The 25116-nt window shown below is 42.3% G+C and overlaps 1 protein-coding gene across 1 annotated transcript in view; it reads right to left on the minus strand.

Annotated features, from left to right (window-relative positions):
• LOC138959270 (polycystin-1-like protein 2) overlaps positions 1–25116 on the minus strand; it is a 56910-nt gene that overhangs the window by 26368 nt on the left and 5426 nt on the right. Inside the window, exons 5-22 of the mRNA XM_070330675.1 lie at positions 24751–24912; positions 23663–23713; positions 22519–22605; positions 20489–20626; positions 18453–18555; positions 16820–16992; positions 15638–15883; positions 14290–14624; positions 12562–12739; positions 11452–11533; positions 10557–10666; positions 9386–9616; positions 8846–9013; positions 8085–8245; positions 6214–6509; positions 5791–5989; positions 699–969; positions 265–388 (exon numbers count right to left, since the gene is read on the minus strand). Of these exons, the coding sequence (XP_070186776.1) occupies positions 265–388; positions 699–969; positions 5791–5989; positions 6214–6509; positions 8085–8245; positions 8846–9013; positions 9386–9616; positions 10557–10666; positions 11452–11533; positions 12562–12739; positions 14290–14624; positions 15638–15883; positions 16820–16992; positions 18453–18555; positions 20489–20626; positions 22519–22605; positions 23663–23713; positions 24751–24912 (3115 nt within the window). The remainder of the gene's footprint in view (positions 1–264; positions 389–698; positions 970–5790; positions 5990–6213; positions 6510–8084; positions 8246–8845; positions 9014–9385; positions 9617–10556; positions 10667–11451; positions 11534–12561; positions 12740–14289; positions 14625–15637; positions 15884–16819; positions 16993–18452; positions 18556–20488; positions 20627–22518; positions 22606–23662; positions 23714–24750; positions 24913–25116) is intronic.

Here is a 25116-nt window from a genome sequence, read left to right on the forward strand (position 1 = left end):
CAAGGCCACTCGCAACGTTCGTAATAGATCCGTATATGGATTCGTATAAAATCGCAATGATCGGTAGACATTCGCAAGCAGTCGCAACCATTCGTATGACATTCGCATGCAAGCATTCGTAAGCCTTCGATTTTTCTTCTGTTTTTTCCTGTCCATTCGTCTCTTTTTTTGGCCGAATACAGCATTTTCATATTCGTAAGGACATTCGGCACAGTGTAAGACAGGCTTAAAAGAAAAACGAAATGTCACAGAAGTTGCACATACCAATTTCGTCCTTGCCAAAAGTTTCCGCCTCAAATTGAACACGCTCTATGTCCACGTGCTGGTGATGCGTCTGGAAATACGGGTTCCCTGCGCAGTAAGCAAACATGCAGGCCAGCAAAAGGACCTGGAACAAGCAGAAGTAAAACCTGTTTTTCTCTATCCGAAATATGTTCATCTCAAAACAATTAGTTCATGATATGGTAACACTTTTTTTCTTGTTGTTAATTTATACCATGCCTCATTTGCCAGAGATGCTTGGCCAAACTGACTACTAGAATATGGAAGGTATAGAAATGGAAGAAATATTTATTTACTTATGAATCACCCTTTGACTTGCAAAACAATGGTAGACTCCATTGGAGACGATTTTCTCAGAGTCTGACAGGTTGCACATGTGCTGAAACGCTATTCTTACACGCGTCTTTCATTCCCACCTTGAAGGGGTCCATGACGAAGATGCTCTCAAAGAAGGAGATGACAAAGGAGGCCAGCCACTCTTCAGAGGTCGTCTTGCCCCACTGCATGCTGTAGAGGAGCAAGAAGAAAGCACATGCAGCGATGGTGCCCAGCAGTAGGAACCAGGCGAAGTAGACACAGACGTGGGGCAGCGGGTTCTCCTGCAGCATGTTGTCCAACAGGTCTGACATGTTCTTGTTCTCATCCATGTCACCGCCCTTCTGGTTTTTCTTGGTAAAGAGCTTGCTTCTGTGCATGGAATAAAAGGCGAGATAGGAATTCATTGTTTTTTTTCTGTTTACATTTAGTCAAGTTATGACTAAATGTTTTAACCCTTTCGCTGCCAATCAAAACTTACTTATGTGCATTCCTGATAGCCAGGGAATTTTGGAGTTCGGGGTGTAATAATTCACAAAAAATTCTAGCTCCAAACTGGCAGTAGGTAGGTAAGTAAAACCTATGTTATTTTTAAAGGACATTGAACCAAAAATCTGTTTTTAGTGTCTAAACATGGAAATAATAATTAGTTTGGCTTATAATGATGTTCAAATACAGTGGTCGCCGCTTTATAAAGACACTTCTGGACCGACGAAAAATGGCTTTAATAAGCGGCGGATTTATTAACCGGCGGTCCAGGAATACGTCTTTTTCGAGAGAAAAAAAAATCTTCTTTTGTTTACGTCACTCAGTCACTTTCTTTCGTCATTTACACTTGTTTGAATCTAAACAAAACTTCACGAAGGATGTTGAACCTTTGTTTTAATTATGTACATGTACAGGTACTTTGATCACTTCGGTACATCAATCATTTCACTGTCACCGTCACGAATCATTACTTACTTGTGGCCATAGGTGCACAACTGATTTAATTTTGTCATGAACACAACACGCAATCAAAGCTACACAATTTATGAACACGTGCGGTTTTTATTGACTGACATTCTTTTCCGAACTAGGTTACTTCGTGATACGCGTTAGCGTGGACATAAGCGATTACAAGAACAATATAATGTGAGTTTTAGTCACAAACTACGTGATTTCTCTGAGAAAACTGGCTTTAATAAGCGGCGGGTTGGGTTTATTAACCGGCTTTTTCTAATACATAAGATATAGTGATAAATCTGGACCGTCTGAAATCGGCTTTTTTAAGCGGCTGGCTCTATTAACCGCGGTTTTATTAAGCGGCGTCCACTGTATGAACTTTTGAAAAATCGGTCCGGCGCATCTTTCGGTGCCTGTGGATCAAACACAGGTGGCTGTTTTGCTTGCTCGAAGAAAGGATCATAATCACTGTCATCTACCTGTTTCCAACGAATCGTCCGAAAGAAGATCTCCCCCTTCCCCTGTCAGTATCCATAATCATTTGCACCGCCTGTAGCGTCAGTCCGTCTTTGTTTTTCCCTGCCAGGGCCCGGTCGACTGTCACCGTTAGCCATTTTGACGAGTCGAGCCTTCTCTCCCCTTCACTGCCGCCAAGGCCGAAAATAGCCTTCAGACGCAAAACCGCGACACCATTTATATTTATTCATGAGAATGAGGTATCCTACCAAGCCATTGGCTGGTATTTGTGTGTCAGCAGTGACGTAGCATTTCTGAAAAAAGCCTGAACTGTGATGACGGGTTTACCCGTCACGTAGGCGCTGCGGCTGCACAGGCACATGACGGCATAGGTATACCCGTCTTAAGGCAGTCAAGGGGTTAACATAGACGGGCAATCGAGACGAGGGTCGCGATGTATGTGTGTGTGTGTGTGTGTGTGTGTGTGTGTGTGTGTGTGTGTGTGTGTGTGTGTGTGTGTGTGTGTGTGTGTATGGAACACGAAGAGGGTCAAATGCTCGAGCAAGTACTCGCGCATTTACTCGAGCACTTTCGAAACTGCTCGAGTAAATGCGCGAGTACTTTTGAATCGGAGATTCCCGAGTTGTACCGAAGTCATTGGTTGGGTTTATTGAAAACTTGACCCGGAAAATTTACTGAAACGACGCATCTGTAGTCGTCATGGAGGCGGGAAGGGCGGTCGCTGGGATTATTAACGATCGCATCAGGGAATTGGCGGACAGACCTACTGGGATGGTCGATCGGTAAGTATCAGTGTACTTTTAAATTCAAATTGTTAACTTTTTTGGCTTTGGCTCGCCTCGGCTCATGTGCACGGTGTCTCAAGAGGTCGCTCGCATGGCAACGTTAGAACGTATAATCATTCCGCGACAAGTTTTTGCTTTACCCGCTCGTTACTTCTCGGAAATACGCGAGAAAGTACTCGCGCATTTAAATGCGCGAGTACTTTGAAAGTGCTCGAGCAGTTCTGAAAGTGCGCGAGCAGTTTGAAACTGCTCGAGCATTTTCAAAAGTGCTCGCGCATTTCCTCGAGCAGTTTCGAAAGTGCGCGAGCATTTTCAGAAGTACTCGCGCATTTACTCGAGCAGTTTCGAAAGTGCTCGAGTAAATGCGCGAGTACTTGCTCGAGCATTTGACCCTCTTCGTGTTCCATATGTGTGTATGTGTATGAGCTCGGTAGCTCAGTTGGTAGAGCACTGGACTTGTGATCGGAAGGTCGCTGGTTCGAATTCGGGCCGGGACGGACACGGGTCAACTTTATGTGCAGACCCAGAGACGGAAGCCATGTCCCACCCCCGTGTCATCACAATGGCACGTAAAAGACCTTGGTCATTCTGCCATAAGTGCAGGTGGCTGAATACACCTAAACACGCAGACACCTGGGTAGCGCGACCCCGTTGCTGCTAGCTTTCCACTGGGAGGAAGCGACCCGAATTTCCCAGCGATGGGACAATAAAGTAATGAAAATGAAAAATGAAAAATGTATGTATGTATGTATTTATAGGAAGCTCGATGATACGATGTGTACGCTTTGTTTACAGCCTGGCAAGTGAAGGCGCTTAGCGTGGGTAGCATCTCTGTGAGACAAAGGGGGGATGCAGCGGCCAGTGATAGGTCAGTTCGTGGATGGTTAATGTTTATTGGCTAAGCAAATTAGTAGCATGAGTAGACCGCGTGATGGAATTTTACCATCTGCACTTCCTATAAACTTCCTTGTTTCCACAAGACTTTGTATACATGTATTTATGTATGTATGTATGTATGTATGTATGTATGTATGTATGTATGTATGTATGTATGTATGTATGTATGTGTGTGTGTGTGTGTGTGTGTGTGTGTGTGTGTGTGTGTGTGTGTGTGTGTGAGTGTGTGTGTGTGTGTGTGTGTGTGTGTGTGTGTGTGTGTGTGTGTGTGTGTGTGCTTGTGTGTGTATACATCGATTCAGAGTAAACTACTGGACCGATCTTCATGAAATTTCACATGAGAGTTCCTGGGTATAATATCCCCAGATGTTTTTGTCGTTTTTTCGATACATATCTTTGATGACGTCATATCCGGCTTTTTGTGAAAGTTGAGGCCGCACTGTCACGCCCTCATTTTTCAATCAAATTAATTGAAATTTTGGTCAAGCAATTTTCCACAAAGTACGGACTATGGGATTGAATTTCAGCTCGGCAGCGTGAAAATTCGTTGATTAGTTTGCTCATTAAAGTTGTCATTAAAATCAAATTCTCACTAGCAGATTTAAAAATAATTGCATCGTATTCCTCAATTTCTCCTGATTTCAAAAACATATACATATGCTATGTTTACTATAAAAATGTGCTCAGAATTAAAGAAAATAAGAAATAAGAAAATAAGTACTGCGTTCGCGCGCTTCGCGGAGACGAGCGTGACTAGTCTCGGTTTCTTCGTGTGGTTAGTCGAGACTATCTTAATATAGTCTCGGCGATGACTGTTTTTGTATACATGTGTTAATCTGTTCCTTTTATGCCGACAGCTTGACTAAATGAATTATTATCGCTTCACCCGACTTGTTTTCTTATCATATCGTCTAGCTGCGGCCTTTTCTCCTGGCTTTTCTGTTTCTTCTTGTTGAAGAGTGTGCCTCTGTGCATGAAGAAAAAGAAAGAATGTAAGGGACTATCTTGTTTGTTCTGTTTTATGATCTTCTCGGGTCTCACTATGGCTTTTTGGGTTCCTCTTGGCAAAGAGCTTGCTTCTGTGCATGGACATAAAGCACGAGATAGGTATTGATTGTTTCTTCTTTCTTATCGACTCGCTGCGGCCTTTTCTCTTGACCTTTCTGGTTCTTCTTGGCGAAAAGCTTGCTTCTGTGCATGGAGAAAAATAAAGAATGCGAGGTCATTTCTTGTTTGTACTTTTTGTTAGGGACTTTCTTAGTTCTATGTTTTTTTGATTTTCCTTCTGGTTCTTCTTGGAAAAAAAACATGCTTCTGTGTATGAATCGTATTTGTTATGACTTTTCTATGACCATTTGTCATGGCCTTTCTGATTGTTCTTGGCTAAAAGCTAGTTTCAGTATATGGAATGAAGGATAAGAGGTTCTTTCTTGTTGCTCCTGCTGAGCCTTTACCTTTGCGTTTGCAATCATTTTATAGCAGGATTGTAACTGCGTTACCTTGCACTTAGCAATCACTTTAGTACAGCAAATAAGAATTGAAAAGGTTCGTTTTCACTGCTTACTGGAAATCCAACAGAACAAATTAACATTTGATAATCAACGAAAGCAACATTTAAATATGTATCATATACAATCAGATAAATGCATAAAGTTGGGTAAACTACTACCAAGTCGTGTCAGGACCGTTGTAATCCCTCTAGTTCCAACGGTGTACGCTTATTTGTAAGTGCAGCAGCAGCGTGTGCAAGTTCTTCTTGATTTCGAAATCCAAACACGCTTGAAAACTCAACTTCCGCAGGACAATTTTACAATAGAATGATGATGATGATGATGATGATGATGATGATGATGATGATGATGATGATGATGATTATGTAAGGTACAAAGAAAGCCACGTCGTTGATGACGACTACTCACGACTTGGTCATCGGAATTTAGCACGCCCTGTGGTGTTTCTGGGCAGTTACCTTTGCCCCCTCTCCACCCCCCTCTCCCCACCCCACCCCGGGCTAGTAGTTAGTGAAGCGACGCTGATGATTAATGATGATCAGCGCAACAACAACAGGGCGATCAAGCGGATTACTCACGTCTTGGTCATCTGAATAAGGCCCGCCCTGCGGTGTTGCTGTGCCTGAGCCCGTGGGCCCCACTTGGGCCTGTACGACCTGAAGAGGACGACGAAGATGAGGATGGGGACGGTGGTGATGACAATAGACACCGAGGACGTCCAGAGCGTGGTCATGGAGAATCTCATGATGCCGATCTTCACCTCCATGCCCATGTTGTCTGGAACGAGAATAATGACGTTGAAGTAGAGACTGAGGAACGAGAGGAGTGATTACTATTAGTCAAAGGTTGAGCGGAAGAAGTACAGATATGCGGAGGACAAAGGAAGAAAACGCAAAACAACACGGTTTCCTGCTTTCGAGCTTCTTGATTCAACAGCTGTGTTACAAACTCTCTAAAACAGCCGAATGCTATGCTATCAATTTATCCGCCTCAAAACGTACTTGTACTCTCCCCAGTCTCAGAATCTTCGGGCTTGAAGAAGAGAGCACTGGTTATCATGGTCAACAGTAGAAGAGCCAGGCAGCAGGTAACGCGTTGCACGCGCGTGAAGGTGCTGCGTTCAGGACGTATGAAGCACGAAAGCCACAGGTGCGTGTCTGTGATCCCCACGCGCGCGTGCTCGGAGAAGAGCTTGTCGAAGGTCATGACCTCGTCTTTCAAGGTCACGGGCACAATGCGGTCGATCTGTCCGTCATCCTTGTCCAGGGCTAGCCACTTCTCGCAGAGAAAGTTGTACCTGAGGAAAGTAGGATGGCGTGAGCTCAAGAGAGGTATTTGCAAATGAGATCATTTAACTTACACACCCAGCGATTCCTCTACCATGAAGTTAAAGTCACAACAATCTAACTCTTGTACATGTGAGGTGTATAATTGACTACATATTCGGCCTCTTATCTAATACGAAGACACGTTGAAGTAAAAACAAGTCGCGTAAGGCGAAAATACAATATTTAGTCAAGTAGCTGTCGAACTCACAGAATGAAACTGAACGCAACGCAACGCAGCAAGACCGTATACTCGTAGCATCGTCACTCCACCGCCCGTGGCAAAGGCAGTGCACGTGGAATGGACAAGAAGAGCGGGGTATTCGTTGCGCTGAGAAGGATAGCACGCTTTTCTGTACCTCTCTTCGTTTTAACTTTCTGAGCGTGTTTTTAATCCAAACATATCATATCTATATATTTTTGGAATCAGGAACCGACAAGGAATAAGATGAAAGTGTTTTTAAATTGATTTCGGGAAAAAAAATTTGATAATAATTTTTATATATTTAATTTTCAGAGCTTGTTTTTAATCCGAATATAACATATTTATATGTTTTTGGAATCGGCAAGTGATGGAGAATAAGATAAACGTAAATTTGGATCGTTTTATAAATTTTTATTTTTTTTTACAATTTTCAGATTTTTAATGACCAAAGTCATTAATTAATTTTTAAGCCACCAAGCTGAAATGCAATACCGAACCCCGGGCTTCGTCGAAGAGTACTTGACGAAAATTTCAACCAATTTGGTTGAAAAATGAGGGCGTGACAGTGCCGCCTCAACTTTCACGAAAAGCCGGATATGACGTCATCAAAGACATTTATCAAAAAAATGAAAAAAACGTTCGGGGATTTCATACCCAGGAACTCTCATGTCAAATTTCATAAAGATCGGTCCAGTAGTTTAGTCTGAATCGCTCTACACACACACACACACAGACAGACGCACATACACCACGACCCTCGTTTCGATTCCCCCTCGATGTTAAAATATTTAGTCAAAACTTGACTAAATATAAAAAGGAAAATTGTGTTCTTCATTTAACAAAACGGGCAAAAGGATTACAAAAAGAGCTCAGTTCAAGCACTATGGGAACGTTTTTGGTTGGTTCAAACGTGATCCGCATATACCAATGTTACCATATTTGGATGAACGGCAGTATGGTATGTGATTTACAAAGAAATGGTACAGCTAGGTACTACCAGCTTACAAACAAAGGTCTGCAGTGTCAAAATACCATACACAAAAGAGCCCCTCCTCAAACACACACGCACACTTTAATGTTGCACAAAACCGAATTTCTGTTACGTCTTTAAAGCTAGTAAAAGTTTTCTGTTTAGATAATTCAGACCCATGTCAAGTTTAAGGGCATTAACTTATTCTCTCCTCTCTGTTTTATTATCCAATTTCAACGTTTGCCCCATAAAGTTCTCCTTTCGCGCAGACATTGCAAGTTGCCCACCTTATTCAGTTTGATAAAATCTAATCTTTTAACCTCCTGGTTCAGCTTTCTACTGAAGGCTGAAGTTTTCTCCACCTTTTCTCACCTTTGTCCATTTTGCAAATCTTCAGCTACCAGCCTGCCCAGGTACCACGAGCCCGTGTCCCCGGGTCCCGAGTCGTCGTGCCACACCCTGACGTACTGCAGGTCTCCTAGCGACTGTGTGGTGGCCAGGATGTAGGTCATCACGCTGCCTGTGTCTAGCGTCTGCAACAAAGAGGTTGTGCACTTTACTTTTAGCCTTCACCGTGCTTCCTGGGAGGGGGGGGGGGGGTATAACTTACAGCGCTTATCATGTCATGACGTCGGACGAGCAACGATCGACGAGTGCGCGAGGGGACTCTAGCTTGGTCACTACTTTTGGCGGGGCCTCCATAGCACAATGTCTATAATATTTTACAGGTTCTTGGGTATTGCTAATCTCTGTGTAAGTTCATTCAAATGTTCGTAATATCTAGGCGGTTACCAATATATGTCACTTTCACTACGCACGCTCGTTGCTTGTTGGACGTCAATGACAGGAAAAGCGCTGTAAGTAATCTTTCTCGCATGTGGGTGGGTTGAACCTTAAAACTCCAAAAATGGCATGTGTCTCATAAATTCTTTGGAACCTTTTCTTGTGATTATATGTAACTACCGGACACCAGGAGGTTTTCCTCCTGAAAGATTTTTAAATAGAATTTGTAAAACTAAATTCTGACTGACTAGTTATTTTTTCCGTCCTATTTGGAACAATGCTATGAACTAAATTCTTTTGGCAGTCAAGGGGTCAAACGCTAAAGTTAAGACATCAATAATGCAACTCACCCTTTTGCCGTCAGAAAGTATTCTGACTCCGGTGTCGCCCTCCTCTCCCATGATAATAAACTTGACGTTGGACATCGTCCCTGCTTCTTTCCTCATGCCGGTGTGTACCGTCAACAGGTAGAAATAAGCGTCATCCACCAGGTTGTCCTTCAGGTATCCGACCATCCACTGAAAGATTTAAATCAACGTGTCTTGACTGGAGTTCAATACAATTCAATGCAACTCAATTAGATTTATTTTGATGAGAAGAATAAGGCAAATTTGTACCCCAAGAAACATGATTCAAAAAAGTCATTGGTTCACAACCAATAACCCACAAATCAACCACACTTTAGAAATCCAAAGTGTAAGTTATTAGAATTTAATCAAAGAATCATGCATCAGCATGATTTACTGATTTTGTCTTCTTGGAAATCTAAATATGTTTTCCCTGTCAAAAAACGAAAAAAAGAATAGAAAAGAACAACAACAAAACAAATCCACGACTGAGGTGTTATTGCTATCGAACCAGAGAACTTTCGTGATGCAAACTACACTCACTCTTTCCTTATCCTTCTGATCCTTGCGTCTTGCCCAGATGAGGCCAAGGACCCAAACGACAGCGAGACAGATGAGAGTGCCGTACACAGAGGCGTTGTTGAGCGCGAACTTGGAGAAGACGGTGGAAAAGTCTATGGTGTTTGGGGCGACAAAGAAGGAGCTGGCAAACGTCATCCCTGGCGGGTTGTCACAGATGCACACGGTCTCTTGTGGCGTTGAGAATGCTGACACCTAGATTTAAACACACTGCATGAAGTGTTTTATTTCATGATTTAATAATTGAAAGAGTGGACATGGGTTGTCACAGACGCACACGGTGTCTTGTGGCGTGGAGAATGCTGACACCTGGATTTAAACACACCGTATGAAGTGTTTTAATGAATGAAAAAGTGGAAATGTGTTGTATTTAGAGCACTTTTTAAACGTATGTCCAGAAAAGAAGACATGTGGCCATTTCTTGGAATCACTTCAACATTTGACATCTGTGTTAATAGTTTTAGGAAAGACTAAACGTGTCAAACCCAGGTTATGCCTCTAAACGACACAATCGCTAAAATTATGCAAAGAAAAACACCATAAGAACAAGCAGCACTCATAGAAGCAGGAACATCATTATCTCCAGCTACACACACAAAGACATCCCCCCTCCACTTCGAAATCGTCCGCCTCTTCGAAGTCCTCCTCATAAACAAAACCCATAGCGAGGACAGCAGCACAACTTTACGAGAACATCATCATCATCATCATCAAAATCACCATCACCTTGACCATGACCATGACCATCAGCACAACAACCAGCCCCATGACCGACAATGTGCAACACACTACACCGAGGTATACCAGATAATGATCATAATCATCATGATCTTCATAATCATTATCTTGATGATCATCATCATGATTGTGATCATCGTAATGATCATCATCATCATGATTATCCTTATCGTCATCACCACAACAACCAGCTCCATAACCAAAAGTGTTCAAAACACTACACCTTGTATGCATGCCAAGGTATACCAGGTCATGATCGTCAACATCATGATCCTTATGAATATCATAATCTTCGTGATAATCATAATAATCATCATCGTAATCATCATGATCATGATCATCGTCATCATCGTCAACGCCACCACCACCATAGCAAAAAGTATGTAACATACCGCACCTTGCAAGCGGAGGGGTCCCAAGTCCGTGTTTTCTCGTCCCAAACACGGCACATGTCACTAAAAGACATGAACTGGTAACTCAGAGTCTCGTTGTTGTCCGAGGACAGTTCTGTAAGACATGAACGCAGCATTTAAAGGCACAGTAAGCCTCCCGATTGTTGGTATGTATCTCAGATGAAGGATGCTCATATCAGGTGTGATATTATTATTATTATTATTATTATTATTATTGTGATCATTTTTATGCGCCTAATCTAGATATAGCCCTAGGCGCTTACATATTAATTTCTGCCGTTTGAAATGGAATTTTTTTTACAGACAGACAGACAAACAGACATTTTTTACACACAATATATAACGCATTCACATCGGCCAGTAAAGCTCAGTAGCCTATTAGGCGAGCATTCACCTTTCACGGCCTTTATTCCAAGTCAAACGGGTATTTGGTGGACATTTTTATCTATGCCTATACAATTTTGCCAGGAAAGACCCTTTTGTCAATCGTGGGATCTTTAACGTGCACACCCCAATGTAGTGTACACAACCACACAGACAACCAAACACAGACAATCAAACACAGATACACACACACACACACACACACACACACACACACACACACACACACACATACACACACACACACACACACACACAGTAACATACAGACAAACATACAGACAATTAGAGGCATATTAGAGGTTGTGCTCAAGATTGCTTAGGCCAGAAGAAATATACTCTTAAGCATCGAATACTTATTTCTATACTCACCCAACACACCGGCCAACAAAAAACAATACATTTCCACACTCAACACCCTCGGCCTCCCCAACCCCTATCCCTCAAGCTAGCAAGTCAACGACGCAGCAAGCCAAACGATTAGAGGATGCTTACCCGGCAGCTCAAAGCCCACGAAGACGATCCCAGCGGACAGCGTGCCTGGTTCCACGAAGAACTGGTATGTCGGGCCGTCAACCTGTTGGTGATGGTGAATTTGTTAGTTTATTGTTTGATAAGAAATATTAATGTAGGGTTGTTGCTTTTGTTTGTCTGTATGTTTGTCTGTATGTTACTGTGTGTGTGTGTGTGTGTGTGTGTGTGTGTGTGTGTGTGTGTGTGTGTGTGTGTGTGTGTGTGTATCTGTGTTTGGTTGTCTGTGTGGTTGTCTGTGCTTGGCTGTCTGTGTGTGCACTTAGCCTGGCAGCAAGTTTTGATTGTACTGTTTTTGCTTGTTTGGTTGTGTGTGTTTCAGTGTGTGCATATATTTGTTTAAACTTCAAAATGACCAAGTTATTTTTTTTGCAGTCCTTACCGAGAAAACAGGCCGCTCACAATCTCAGATCTGGCCAGGTGTTCACATGGGATAATAACATCCCCCCACTTGGCGACATACCTAAAATGCTTCCTATGCAGAGAAAGACTTTTTTGATGAATCAATTTGCTAGATTGCCACCAGAGTCAGTTAAAGAGATTTATTCCTCAAAACATTCCCACTCAGCACAATAGAGCACACAGGCTGTTGATTTATAGTTTGTGTAGAAGGATGGTTGTAACCCATGTTTATCCCTGGCCACATCTGAAATGGTAAGTCTAATTGTTTGCAGATGATGGACTGTACTTTAAACTTATTGATCAAATAATGCATGACCTGTTCTATGTTTTAGCATAAACACGAACATAAAGAAACAACTCTACTCTTTGCCAGAACTTAAACGTTATTGCTATATCTATTTATTCTAGCATCTAGCTATCTTCGTGTGGTACATTGTAATACCCAAAACATTTGCGAACTTTGAAAACCAAGAAGTAACTGCAGAACTCGCCTAACTGTACCGTTGTGAGTGATCTTAGACAGCTGCCGAAACTTGCTTCTTGATAGCCGGAACAATACCGCCTCAGAGCCTTTTACACATGGAACATCTCACACACCGTGGTATTACGATGAATGTTATTTGCTCCATTTATCCCCATGCCCCATTTGAAGGAAATAAGCTGGAACCTCACCTGCGGACTAGAACTGTCCGAAGACTCTGCGACAACAGAGGTTTCCTGGGGTTTGTCAGTGGAAACAGTTACGCTGCTAAGTGTGGTGACAGTATCTGGTGCAGAGGTTGTGGTTTGTGTTTGAGTTGCCCTGCGTTTCCGATTCTGGATGAGCTCCCCTTCGACGCGAACGTCATATCTGAACAAAACATAAAACGGAGAGAACAAATGTGAGGAATTCAGTCTCAGATCTGTGTTAGCAAGCAAGCAAGCAAGCAAGGACATTACTCTTATTTTAGTTTGCCATTTTATAGCTGCGTCATACCCGAAGAAAAAACAAGTCGCGTAAGGCGAAAATACAATATTTAGTCAAGTAGCTGCCATTTTTCAGCAAGACCGTATACTCGTAGCATCGTCAGTCCACCGCTCATGGCAAAGGCAGTGAAATTGACAAGAAGAGCGGGGTAGTAGTTGCGCTAAGAAGGATAGCACGCTTTTCTGTACCTCTCTTTGTTTTAACTTTCTGAGCGTGTTTTTAATCCAAACATATCATATCTATATGTTTTTGGAATCAGGAACCGACAAGGAATAAGATGAAAGTGTTTTTAAATTGATTTGGAACATTTAATTTTGATAATAATTTTTATATATTTAATTTTCAGAGCTTGTTTTTAATCCGAATATAACATATTTATATGTTTTTGGAATCAGCAAATGATGGAAAATAAGATAAACGTAAATTTGGATCGTTTTATACATTTTTATTTTTTTTTACAATTTTCCGATTTTTAATGACCAAAGTCATTAATTAATTTTTAAGCCACCAAGCTGAAATGCAATACCGAACCCCGGGCTTCGTCGAAGAATACTTGACCAAAATTTGAACCAATTTGGTTGAAAAATGAGGGCGTGACAGTGCCGCCTCAACTTTTACGAAAAGCCGGATATGACGTCATCAAAGACATTTATCAAAAAAATGAAAAAAACGTTCGGGGATTTCATACCCAGGAACTCTCATGTCAAATTTCATAAAGATCGGTCCAGTAGTTTAGTCTGAATCGCTCTACACACACACACACACACACACACACACACGCACGCACGCACGCACATACACCACGACCCTCGTTTCGATTCCCCCTCGATGTTAAAATATTTAGTCAAAACTTGACTAAATATAAAAAGAAGAACGAAATGTGTGAAATTCAATCTTGGTTTATCAATTAGCACCCCCCCCCTCTCTCCCTTCGATAAGGTGGCACCATACTTGCAAACAAGAGAAGAAGACAATGTGTGGCTGGAACCTTGGTTACATAAAAGCAAGGAAATTCAACTTTGTTTACTTTGCCGTTCTATATACGTCATACTTGGAAAAAAAAGAGAACAGCATGTGTGGAATTCAATCTTGGTTAGCAAGCAAGGAAATGAAGCTAAATTTATTTTGCTCTTTTAGGGCTACACCATGAGAGAACAAACTGTGTGGATTTTAATCTTAACAAGTATTGTTATGATTTTAGTACAAGGAAATAATCAAACAAATAGCTAGTGCAAGGAAATTCAGCTACCATTATTTTGTCGTTTTAGAAGAACAAAAATGTGTGGAATATATTTTTGATAAGCTTGGTAGTGCGACCCTTGTTGATGCTTGCTTTCCCCTTGGAGGAAGCGACCCGGAAGTCCAAGAAATTGATATGACACAGTAATGAAAATAACACAACAAAATAACACACAACATTTTCATAGTTTTACCTTTCCTTGGTCGGTGGTCTGCCGTTCCTGAAATATGCCACGGCTTGGGTAAATCCGCTTGGCAACTTGAAACGTGTCACAACCGCAGAGGACTTGGACCTCAACGTCAACCGGTGATTAAACCACCCGTCCGGACCAGCGCGGGTGTCTGCTGTCGAGTAGGGGTCCATGGTGGGGATGGGTGTGTCATCGCCACGCTTGAGAGTCAGGGTCAGTTTGCGTAGTTTTCTGGACCCTCTCTTGTCCGTCATGTTCACTTCGACCACTGGTGACGTAATTTCGTATGATGACCCGTCGCTGGACCAGGCGTATGGGTTCTTGTTAAACACGCTGGCCTGAATAGGAATCACGAGAATTGAACTGAATTAGGTCCCTTTAGTTTTACAGCACATGACTGTTGCTGCTGTCCAATCACAGCCGTTATGACACTTACACGGCGGAATACTGTTTTGCTGTTGGGCAACTTGTCAGGTATTGGTTTAGAACATTTTTATTCAAGAATTTGAATAACGATACCGCATACATTTAGTCAAATCAATGAAGCTAAGCACAATAAAATTTGCGGACGATCACAATGTACAAAGCAGGAATTCGGTAATGTCTTTGACGACTGCAGCGTGACTTCTTTTTCTCTGTCTTTGTTTTAGAGGTTTTAATTATCCTAGCCGTTCAATAGCTCAGTTTGTGAATCAAGACACAAAAACAACAATAACAAGAAGAGCAAACGCTCGATCGAGTCACTTTCGCAGTTCTGAATATTATATGAGGCATCAGATGGACAGGAAGAAATTGCTATTCACAACACAATGAGTCACGTTCACATACAATTTGAGCCCGGTCACTTTTATAGTTTCCGAGAAAAGCCCAACGTTAAGTTGTGTGTTGCCGAACAGAAAAGGCTAGTTATCTCCCTTGTTTTTCTGATAACGTTCGTAAAAGGCTACAGATGTAAATACTTTGATGTAAAGAATAATCCTACAAAGTTTCAATCACATCCGATGAACTTTGTCAAAGATATAAAATGTCTAATTTTTCCTTTGACGCTGACCTGTGACCTTGAAAAAGGTCAAAGGTCAACGAAACCATCGTTAAAGTGTAGAGGTCATTGGAGGTCACGACTAAACAAAATATGAGCCCGATCGCTTTGATAGTTTCCGAGAAAAGTCCAACGTTAAGGTGGTGTCTACGGACGGCCGGCCGGCCGGACGGCCGGCCGGACAGACTAACACTGACCGATTACATAGAGTCACTTTTTCTCAAGTGACTCAAAAACAAAACAACAACAGCATCAACAACCTAACACATTGACAAAAAAAAATTACCACCACACAAGCAAAATAATACTGACCTTGACCTCCACAGTAGAATCAGGGTCACTCTCACTGTCATCCGCATCGACAGAGTCCAGCTTAAGGCTAACAGGGCCTGCAGGGAAATTGGTGTCAGTCAAGGTCCTTCCTGTGACCTTGCCGGCTGCCAAGGTCAAGGCCCCTCGCCGCATGTGTTGCACGGGCTGACCCAGAACCTGTGAACTCAGCAAGGAGTCGTGCATCGTGTTGAGAGCGTTGCTCAGCCTGGCCATCACTGAATGGGTCTGTGGCAAGTGAGCATTACATGTATTACCTTTCAGTCAGTTCACAATGCGTGTGTGGCAAAGACTTATACCAGTAATCTTCGATATTTTGTGAACAGGTCCAAAGAGGGTTTCCGGCTTTGAAAAGTCAAACCGATATGATTGAATGTTATAGGTTGACACCAACGTAAGCTTCCGTACCCTAACAAGACTTCAAGACAAAAGGAGTAAAATAAATATAAAATAAATATGAGTTTTCACATTCATAGAAATAATGTTCACTCTCCTTTATCTTGATGCAAAACTTCTGTTACTTTCCTGTTAATGCTTTTCCATTTCCAACAACCTCATATCAAATAAATGCAGCGAAAGCGCCATTACATCTGCTACAGCACACCAGACAAAAAGGGTCACACGCCCATCCATCCATTATCAATCCAGCCATTATCCATCCATCCACACAACCACCCACCCACCAATCCACCGCACATCCATCCATATAGGCTACCCTTAATTCCATCCAACCATCATTCCATCCATTAATCAATCTATCCACCCGCGGCCGCCTGGTGGGTTAAGGGTGGAGATTTTTTTCGATCTCCAAGGTCAACTTATGTGCAGACCTGCTAGTAGCTTATCCCCCTTCATGTGCACACGCAAGCACAAGACCAAGTGCGCACGGAAAAGATCCTGTAAACCATGTCAGAGTTCGGTGGGTTATAGAAACACGAAAATACCCAGCATGCTTCCTCCGAAAGCGGCGTATAGCTGCCTAAATGGCGGGGTAAAAACGGTCATACACGTAAAAATCCACTCGTGCAAAAACACGAGTGTACGTGGGAGTTTCGACCCACGAACGCAGAAGAAGAAGAATCTATCCACCCATCAGTAAAGTAATAAGTCTCGCAAAATTATTGAGATGCAACGCCTGTCAAAATCTAAGAGTGATCGACTCACCATGTTGATCTTCTGCCGATCTCGTACGGCCTGGGCGACCTTGTACCGGCTGACCATGAACTTGGACTCATCCTCCCCTACGTCAGAGGCGTTGAAGAGCACGTCATTGCCCAGTGACAGGTCGTAGGATGGGATGCTGGCCTGTATTACCCTATCCACAAGTGCTGTCATACCTTTAGGAAGATAAAACAAGTCAATATCGGGATAAGCACACACAAAAAGGAAATACAAATAAGTTGTAAGATGGCATATCAATACTTTTTGGTTTTTTTGTCTTTACACCTGTTCCTTTGTCCCGTTGTGCTCTCACACCGCCCCGTCCCTGCACTCGCTGCTCCAACCACCTCTGAATTTTGTTCCGCTGCCAGACTTGTCGATTTTACAGACGCTCCAGGGGGGGGGGGGGGGGATGTCGGGTCGCTGCGGTAGGCTACCCTTGGAAGAAGACACTGCACTTCTGCTGAGTCTTCAGTTGTGGGTCTGTCCCGAGCTAACGGACGAAGCCCACTACCTACTATGCCCCCTACAAACGACATTGACTTTAAGTCGCGGAGCCAGACTGAGTGAGCGTCCCCTCCAGAGAGCAGACCGCCACCACGTCCCTCCGTCGACCCCCCAGAACGTCACACGTTGAAGACTAACAGCAGAACTACTATTCAGGGAAGGATCGAACAGGAACACTGAGACCAAGGTCACCATGAGAGCTCCGGGCCTGAAGGGCCACAAGAGCAAGGACAATTTATATTTTGGATGATTAATGAGATGAGGATGATTATAATGATGATGCTTTGGATTTCCAATTTTGGTTTGAGACTACGTGACAGGGCAGCACTCTACGCTTACTGTCATAATATATCCTGGCGTCAACCAGGCCCGAGAACTGCCGCACCTGCGGTGTTGGTCAGGTATACAGAACCTGAGCACCCTCAAAGTCGCATTCGTTAAATGAATGACACTCGGCTGTATGATCCCAGCCTTCCCATAGGAACCATAGCACTTCCACTCTGGGTAGGAGCCGACCGTAGCCCGAAAAACCCACATGACCCTGATGGGATTCGAACCCACGACCTCCCGGCTAACCACTGCGCTACGGGGGCCGGTGCATAGCAATACTGGCGCTAGGAAAAGTGGTGTTCCGGTGAGCTTAAAAAAAGTTGTAATATTTGTTTTTAATTAAAACAAATATAGGGAAGGGGCCGGGTGGGGGTGAGGTGTTGGGTTGGTTGGAGGGGCAATGACATAAGAATCGTGTGCAACTTGACATTCATTCTTTCCTTATTTTGTACGAGAATGTTTTCTTTAAAATAGTATGATATTATGCTACCGGCCTTAATTGATGTATAAACATAACATAACATGTTTTGTTTACTTTAACATCAGTCGTGATGTTGGTTTTCAATGATATTTTTAGGCCTATCGATGCTTACCGTGTGACAATGTTAATTCTTCATTTGTGTGTGCGTAACTTATACAATACAATGTAGTTTGAAAGCCGTACAGGTCAAAATTAAACTAAACACATGGACAACCTGTGAAGACTTGAATAATGACAACATTTCTCAAACTGTTGGACGACTAGACAATTCGAAAACAGAAACTATTGGAAGAAACAGATAAAAGCTTCTGTACTTACTAAAGACGGCCTCAGAAAACTTGGTTCCAACAGGATAAGGCCGGGTGTTGAACAACTTTCTCAGCGCAACGGTACCTCTCTCGGCTATGTCACTGCTAGCAAACTATCCAAAAGAAGAAAAGTAGGAAACTCCTCGTAGAGAATATATTTCTTCCTGTATCTGCCGTAACTATCACAACTAATATGGCAATAGTCCTAAAGGCCCGGTCACACAGCCCAAAAGTCGCGTAAACGCATGAATCACACACGAAATTCGATCCTTACGCGATACATGCGCGATTTGCGCATTTCATCAGTTTGTCTGACGTGGAACCTCCGTAGTTGTCCGCCGATGTTCGCCGGATCGGCGCTTTACGCGATTCCAGGTTTTGAGCAGCTCAAAACTCGGCTTCGCGTAAGAGTTTACGCAGTATTGCGCTGTTTTACGTAATTTCTGCGTAGTTTGCGTAGTTCTTACGCGAACAATGCGCGAAATATGCGTGGAATATCAGTGATCGTTCGCGACTGTTGAAACGGGAATGCCAAGGCGCCGCGGTTGCATCAGTTTATATATGCGCGGAACAGACGTGCGCGCTGCCGCGCATTCCTTGCGCAGTTCATGCGCGAATCATGCGCGATTCATACGCAGTTCATTAGTGATAGTGCGCAGATTATACGTGGTTTTCCGTGGACCTTTGCGTGCCTATGCGCTGTAGTGCGTGGTTTGTTAGTGATTTTTGCGTGATCTTTCCGTAGTTCTTGTGCAATTCATCGGTGATTTTCATCGCGTAAATCAGCGAAAATGGTCAAATTCTCGACCGACAAGCACGCACAACCAAATTTCATGCGTGATTCATGCGTTTACGCGACTTTTGGGCTGTGTGACCGGGCCTTTATGTGTTTATGTCTCTGCGGATACCACAATCATGCAGGAGTTTAAAGTTCAAACGTGCACGTCGCGTACATAGTTTTTGTCGGCCGCGCAATATTTTCTTCGTTATTTGTTTCTCTTTTTGATTTTACTATTCAAGTAAATGTGGTTATCTGACAACACTACTATATAAATAAACTTTGACTAAACGAAGCTTTGAGTTAAATCAAATGGTGGTGTATTTTGTTCTATTATTTTGACTTGTATTAAAACACATTACACAGTACCACATTGTATTTCACAGCACAAAACTGAATTGATGTACAGATCAAATAACCAAAAGGAAGTAAGCGCTCTCAAGGAATACGACATGCGTAATGGAGTAAGCAAGAGTTATACGGAAATAATCTCCTGGCTCCTGAGAGAATAACAAGCATTGGAATGAACAGGCGACTTTCATCTTCAATTTAATTAAGTACTGCATTGTATTTCACAACACAAAACTGAATTAATGTAAGATTGCACTGTACTGTATTGAATTACGCAGCATTGTACTGATAGAATACATTTCTTGCTGTCGTAACTATTACAAATTATCTTCTATAACTGAACATGCATTATAATGTATTCATTAGTGCAAAAGGCTATAGGGCCGGAAGTCGGAATTTGGGTAATGTTTCCAGCAGGTAGTGTGCCAGAAGAAAATAAAGAGATAACCCAATGAAGCGTAAAGATGACCTCATTTTGTTGTTGGCCCCAAATAAATGACAAGGCATACAATCAAGTACCCATATGCATTGTGGACCGTATCGTATTGTATCATATGATAATCTGTTCCATTACAATTGCATTACTGAAACCGTCCTCTTCCACAATGTATTACTATGTTATCACGCAATGCTCACACATGACACACCATCTGCATCCTTAGAGTTGCACATACACGCAAAGCGCCGTACTGACTTATTCATTGTGTCGTATTGTATCAAAGAACATTTTATAGTGTAGTATTGTATCGTATTATATTGTACATGTACTATATCGTATTGCATTGACTTGTATTGCGTTAGCTTGCATCGTTGTTTGCTACATTGCCAAGTATTGCACATAATGGTATGTATTGCATTGAATAGTACTGCACTGTAGCACAGAATATTATTATTCTATCGCACAATATAGTACTCACGATAGACTCGTCATCCGCGACCTCAGAGTTGTACAAATTGGTAGCCATCCCTTCGCCCAATGCCGCAATGCCTTGACCAGTCAGTGTCTCCGTATCTTGTTTCCTGGACTGTACCATCTTGGTGAACCGTTCTGTCAGCTGCACTGACAAATAACTTACTCTTCAATCCGATTTTTGTTTCTCTCACACAATACACGCATAGCGCGTCATAACTCACACCTTGTCGATCTTTGTAAGAAGAAAAAATGGCCGCTGCGGTGAATTCTGTTTTCTGTGACGGCATGCAAAAACCATGGATAGATCTTTCCTGTACATTATGTTGCTATAGCTATAACTACCAGGGATGTTTGACCACCATCAGTTAAATGATGAGATTTTCGCTATCTCGCTTTCATTACTTACTAACTCTTTCCTCTAATGATTGTTTCGCCAATAAACATCTGCTTGCAATTCCTATAACCCTCACCCTCCAAAAAAATTAAAAAAATTAAAAAAATGTCAGTTAGCATTTAATCCAAAATAGCCTACTCGATGTCGTCATCTGAAACTTATATTTGAAGGCTTTTCTATTGGCCATTTCGGCCGTCACCATGGCAGAGGATACATTTATGCATACAATTTCTGCAGCACTTTTGAATAGCCTACCTGGAGTTGAGACTGTTTGAATGTATCTCTCTCAGGGAACAGCACATAATGGTATCCAAACAATCAGCATAACCAAAACCTTCCAAAATCAATACGTTTTCAGAAAAGGCACACTTTTTCATCGACCCACTTGGACACAAATCAAAAGTAAGACAAGTCAATGCAAGACAAGGCACAAGGCAAGACAAGACAAGGCAAGACAAGAAGTGGCAAAGCAAGGCGACGTTACGTTAAATGTAGGCCAGATGTATGACGGCTTACTAGCGCCAAAACTAAAAATTAGTAATTAACCCGTGAAAGTTACTAATTTTCACGAGAAAATTACAATTCTGACGGGAAAATTACTAATTTTCACGTGTTAATTACTAATTTTCTAGTGTTAATAACTAATTTTCAAGTGTTAATGTCTAATTTTCAGTTTTGGCTCGCTTCCTGACGGCTTACTAGTGCCAAAACTAAAAATTAGTAATTTTCACGCGTTAATTACTAATTTTCTTGTACCTCGTGACTGTGGGGGCTCAATGCGCATGCGCGACTGTTTCACCTGCCAGAGCAAAACATCCTTCGATTCGAAACTTTTCTGGTCCATAGTTCTTTAATTAGATGTAAATTAACACTAAGAGCCTAGCGCATGTGTAGATAACCGTGACATACAACTGTCTGTCAGAAAACTTGTTGAATAACGAATTATATCGAAAGATATTTGTGAAAGTGTGTGAGTCTCGATGAAGAGATCCGTCTGCTAGTCGTCGGACCTTTTGCACATGTCCGACCGGCCGCCATTTTTCCTCTCTCGGTTCGAACATTTTCGGATCGATTGTCCTTCCCTAATACACTTTTAAGCAAATGTATGAGTGTGGTAGTGGAAACAAATATGAAGTACAGCTGTCTGCCTGACAACTTGTCGAATAAGGAATTATATTGAAAGATATCTGTGAAAGTGTGAGACCACAGCCGATCAAAAGTCCGTCTGCTACGAACAGCTTCGTTTCGAAAGTTTTCAGGGTCGATTATTCTTTTCTAAGATACCCAAAACAACGTTTAGGATAGCGCTATTGCAGAAAACAGTGACATGCATCTTCCCGTCGAATTACTTGCTCGATAAGGCCTTCTATTAAAAGATATTTTAGAAATAGTGTGAGAGTGATGTTTGCCGGGCGTTGAAGCCTCTCAGTGCGGACTCTTAAAATCCGACTACTGTGACCGAAAACGAGGCAAAAATGAAAATTAGTAATTAACACTGTTAATTACTAATTTTCAAGTGAAAACGATAACCCTAGGTTTTGGCACAAGTAAGCCGTCATACAGATGTTAAGATACGTGACATTTGGGGAAAGAGACACCGAACAATAATGGACACAGAAACGCAGTTAACACAAGCATACCGCAGTTATTCCAGCTTTGGTAGGGCTGATCACAGGATTATACAACCGGTGCCACATATTCTCCCAGCCTTCTGTAACAACAGACTCCTGAAAAAAATCAGAAATGAAGGCATCGTAACGTCTGTTAGCTTGTCTCAAGAGCTAACAAAGGAGCAAATAGATAGACTGAAGTTTCACAAAACAATAATGCTTTTGTATCTAAGAATAAAAACAATTAGTATCTCATAATAAAAACAATGGGTTTGTGGCTGCCATACACATGCTAGGTGGCCAATTATGCAGCTTAACCCTCCCCCCCCCTTTTCCCCTAATCGTACTAATGAATGTACCACATATATGCAATGCAAGATTTTTAAGCATTCGTCGCAGTGTACGTTTATTGTCATCCTCAACTGGGAAGGGGGTTGAATGTGAGCGGGGTAGAGACGATTGAGGTTCAATTAGGGAAAAGGTCCAACCAGGTTTGACCAATTTGAAGATAACAGTTTAATCACACAACTGGCAGATAGATGGAGTGACAGACACTCATAAATAATCAGATGAACAGTTTTACTGCCCAACGAAAAAAATCATAACCAGAAGTACAAATGCACCATTCAGGCATTCTGCTTTCTACCCCACCTATGTTGACCAATTTATTTTTTTAGCCGAGACCAGCTGTGCTGCAGCAGGTCACTCAGAATTGTAGTAGCTGTGTAGAACTGTGTATCAACACGCTGGAATGCAGGCGTAAGATTGACGTTACAGGAAGCGACTGAAGCCAACAGTCTGAGCGAATATATCCGTACCTGGTCAGATAGAGCCAAATGAGTGGGTACGGATATATCCGTACTTGGGAGACAATGAGTTTACAGTGATATTTAGGCAAAACAGACAGACCAACAGACGCATGCGCTCACATACAGACACACATACGGACAGACGCACGCACGCACAGACGAACAGACAGGCACAGATTCAAATCATGACTTGAACGCAAGAGAATGAGCAGGCCATATACATGCATTTGGCCATTCTCTGTCTTCGAAACACATCTTTACATTATTTTCGTCGCTCAGATAAACACCCTTAAATTTTAATTTTCCTTTTATTAAATCTCTGTCACGATTTGATTGTTCCTGCGCATGAATGAATACAAACATACTCCGTCACTCTCTGCTGCCTGTTCCAGTTGACTACGGTCGTCGGGTAGAGGCTGAAAAAACCAAGACAAATTCATGATTCTTTGATGAGACAACTTTTCAGGTTACGTCTATTGGTCACTTGCATTTAGCCAAGAAATCAATACAACCTGGGGGCGTACACTGAACAGTACAAGTTACGGAGTGTGAACAATGACAAAAGAGAGGAAACAGCTCTTCTCACGAGCTATAACGTTTTCAACCTAACATATTCTAACAGAGGGTGTCATTTATAAAACGTGTAAGTCAAAAGGCGGACAATCCAAACAAAACAAAAGGAATGCTCAGACCGATGTCTAAAAGCACACACGACGCAGTAAAAGCATAACAGAGCACTCGCATTTCCACTCCACGACTTTGTCGTCCACAAATTGAACTGTAAATTCACAAATGGTTAGGTAAAAAACAAACAAAACAAAACAAAACAAGATAACAAGCAAGCAACCAGTTGAACAACTAGCAAACCAAGCCACTAAGCAACAAAGCAAGTTAACCGATCAACCAAGCAAACAACATAGGCTACAAAGACACACACAAACACACACATACCAACAAACACACAAACACACACACGCGCGCGCACATACATGCACACACGCACGCACGCATACACACACACACACACACACAGATCGAGAGAGAAAGAGAGAGAGAGAGAAAAAAAGAGAGAGAGAGAGAGAGAGAGAGAGAGAGAGAGAGAGAGAGAGAGAGAGAGAGAGAGAGAGAGAGAGAGAGGAGAAACACACTCACACACACACACACACACACACACACACACACACACACACACACACACACACACATACACATACATTTACACACACACATCCACATGCGCGGCCCCACTCTTAATAAACAAACGCATCTCACAACCCACAAAGAGAGATGAAGCGTTGCCAAACAGTTGTTTATTGAGTTAGTCTGAGTTTGAAATGTAAGTGGGACGATTGTTCCAGAACACAACAGTGTGGTTAAAGCATCCCTGCCCCCCTTCCCCCCCCCCCCCCCCATCCTATCCCCACCCCATAAACCTTTTCAGAATAATACTTACATATGCGGTGAGGAGAGATGAGGCTGTGGTCAAACTACGCAGCTGTTTGTTAAGTGTGCTTGAGTTTAAAGTGTAGGTGGCCTGGTCGTCCCAGTACGCAATAGTGTCGTTCATTGCCTGCGTTGTGTCGTTGCCCGAACCGTCAGTGCTGGACATGTTCAGCTATGACATAAATAATATTTTGTCATTACATTTATTTAGTTTCCAGATGGGCTTTTCTTTTGTTTTGTTTTGTCTTGTTTTCTGTTTGAGTATCTCCTTTGGGTTTTATGTGTGTTTCTCGGCTTCCTTTTCCAAAGATAGGTTGATTTTTACATTTAGTCAAGTTTTGACTAAATGTTTTAACATAGAGGGGGGAATCGAGAC

This window comes from Littorina saxatilis, linkage group LG2, assembly GCF_037325665.1.
Source record: "Littorina saxatilis isolate snail1 linkage group LG2, US_GU_Lsax_2.0, whole genome shotgun sequence".
Lineage (NCBI taxonomy): Eukaryota > Metazoa > Mollusca > Gastropoda > Littorinimorpha > Littorinidae > Littorina > Littorina saxatilis.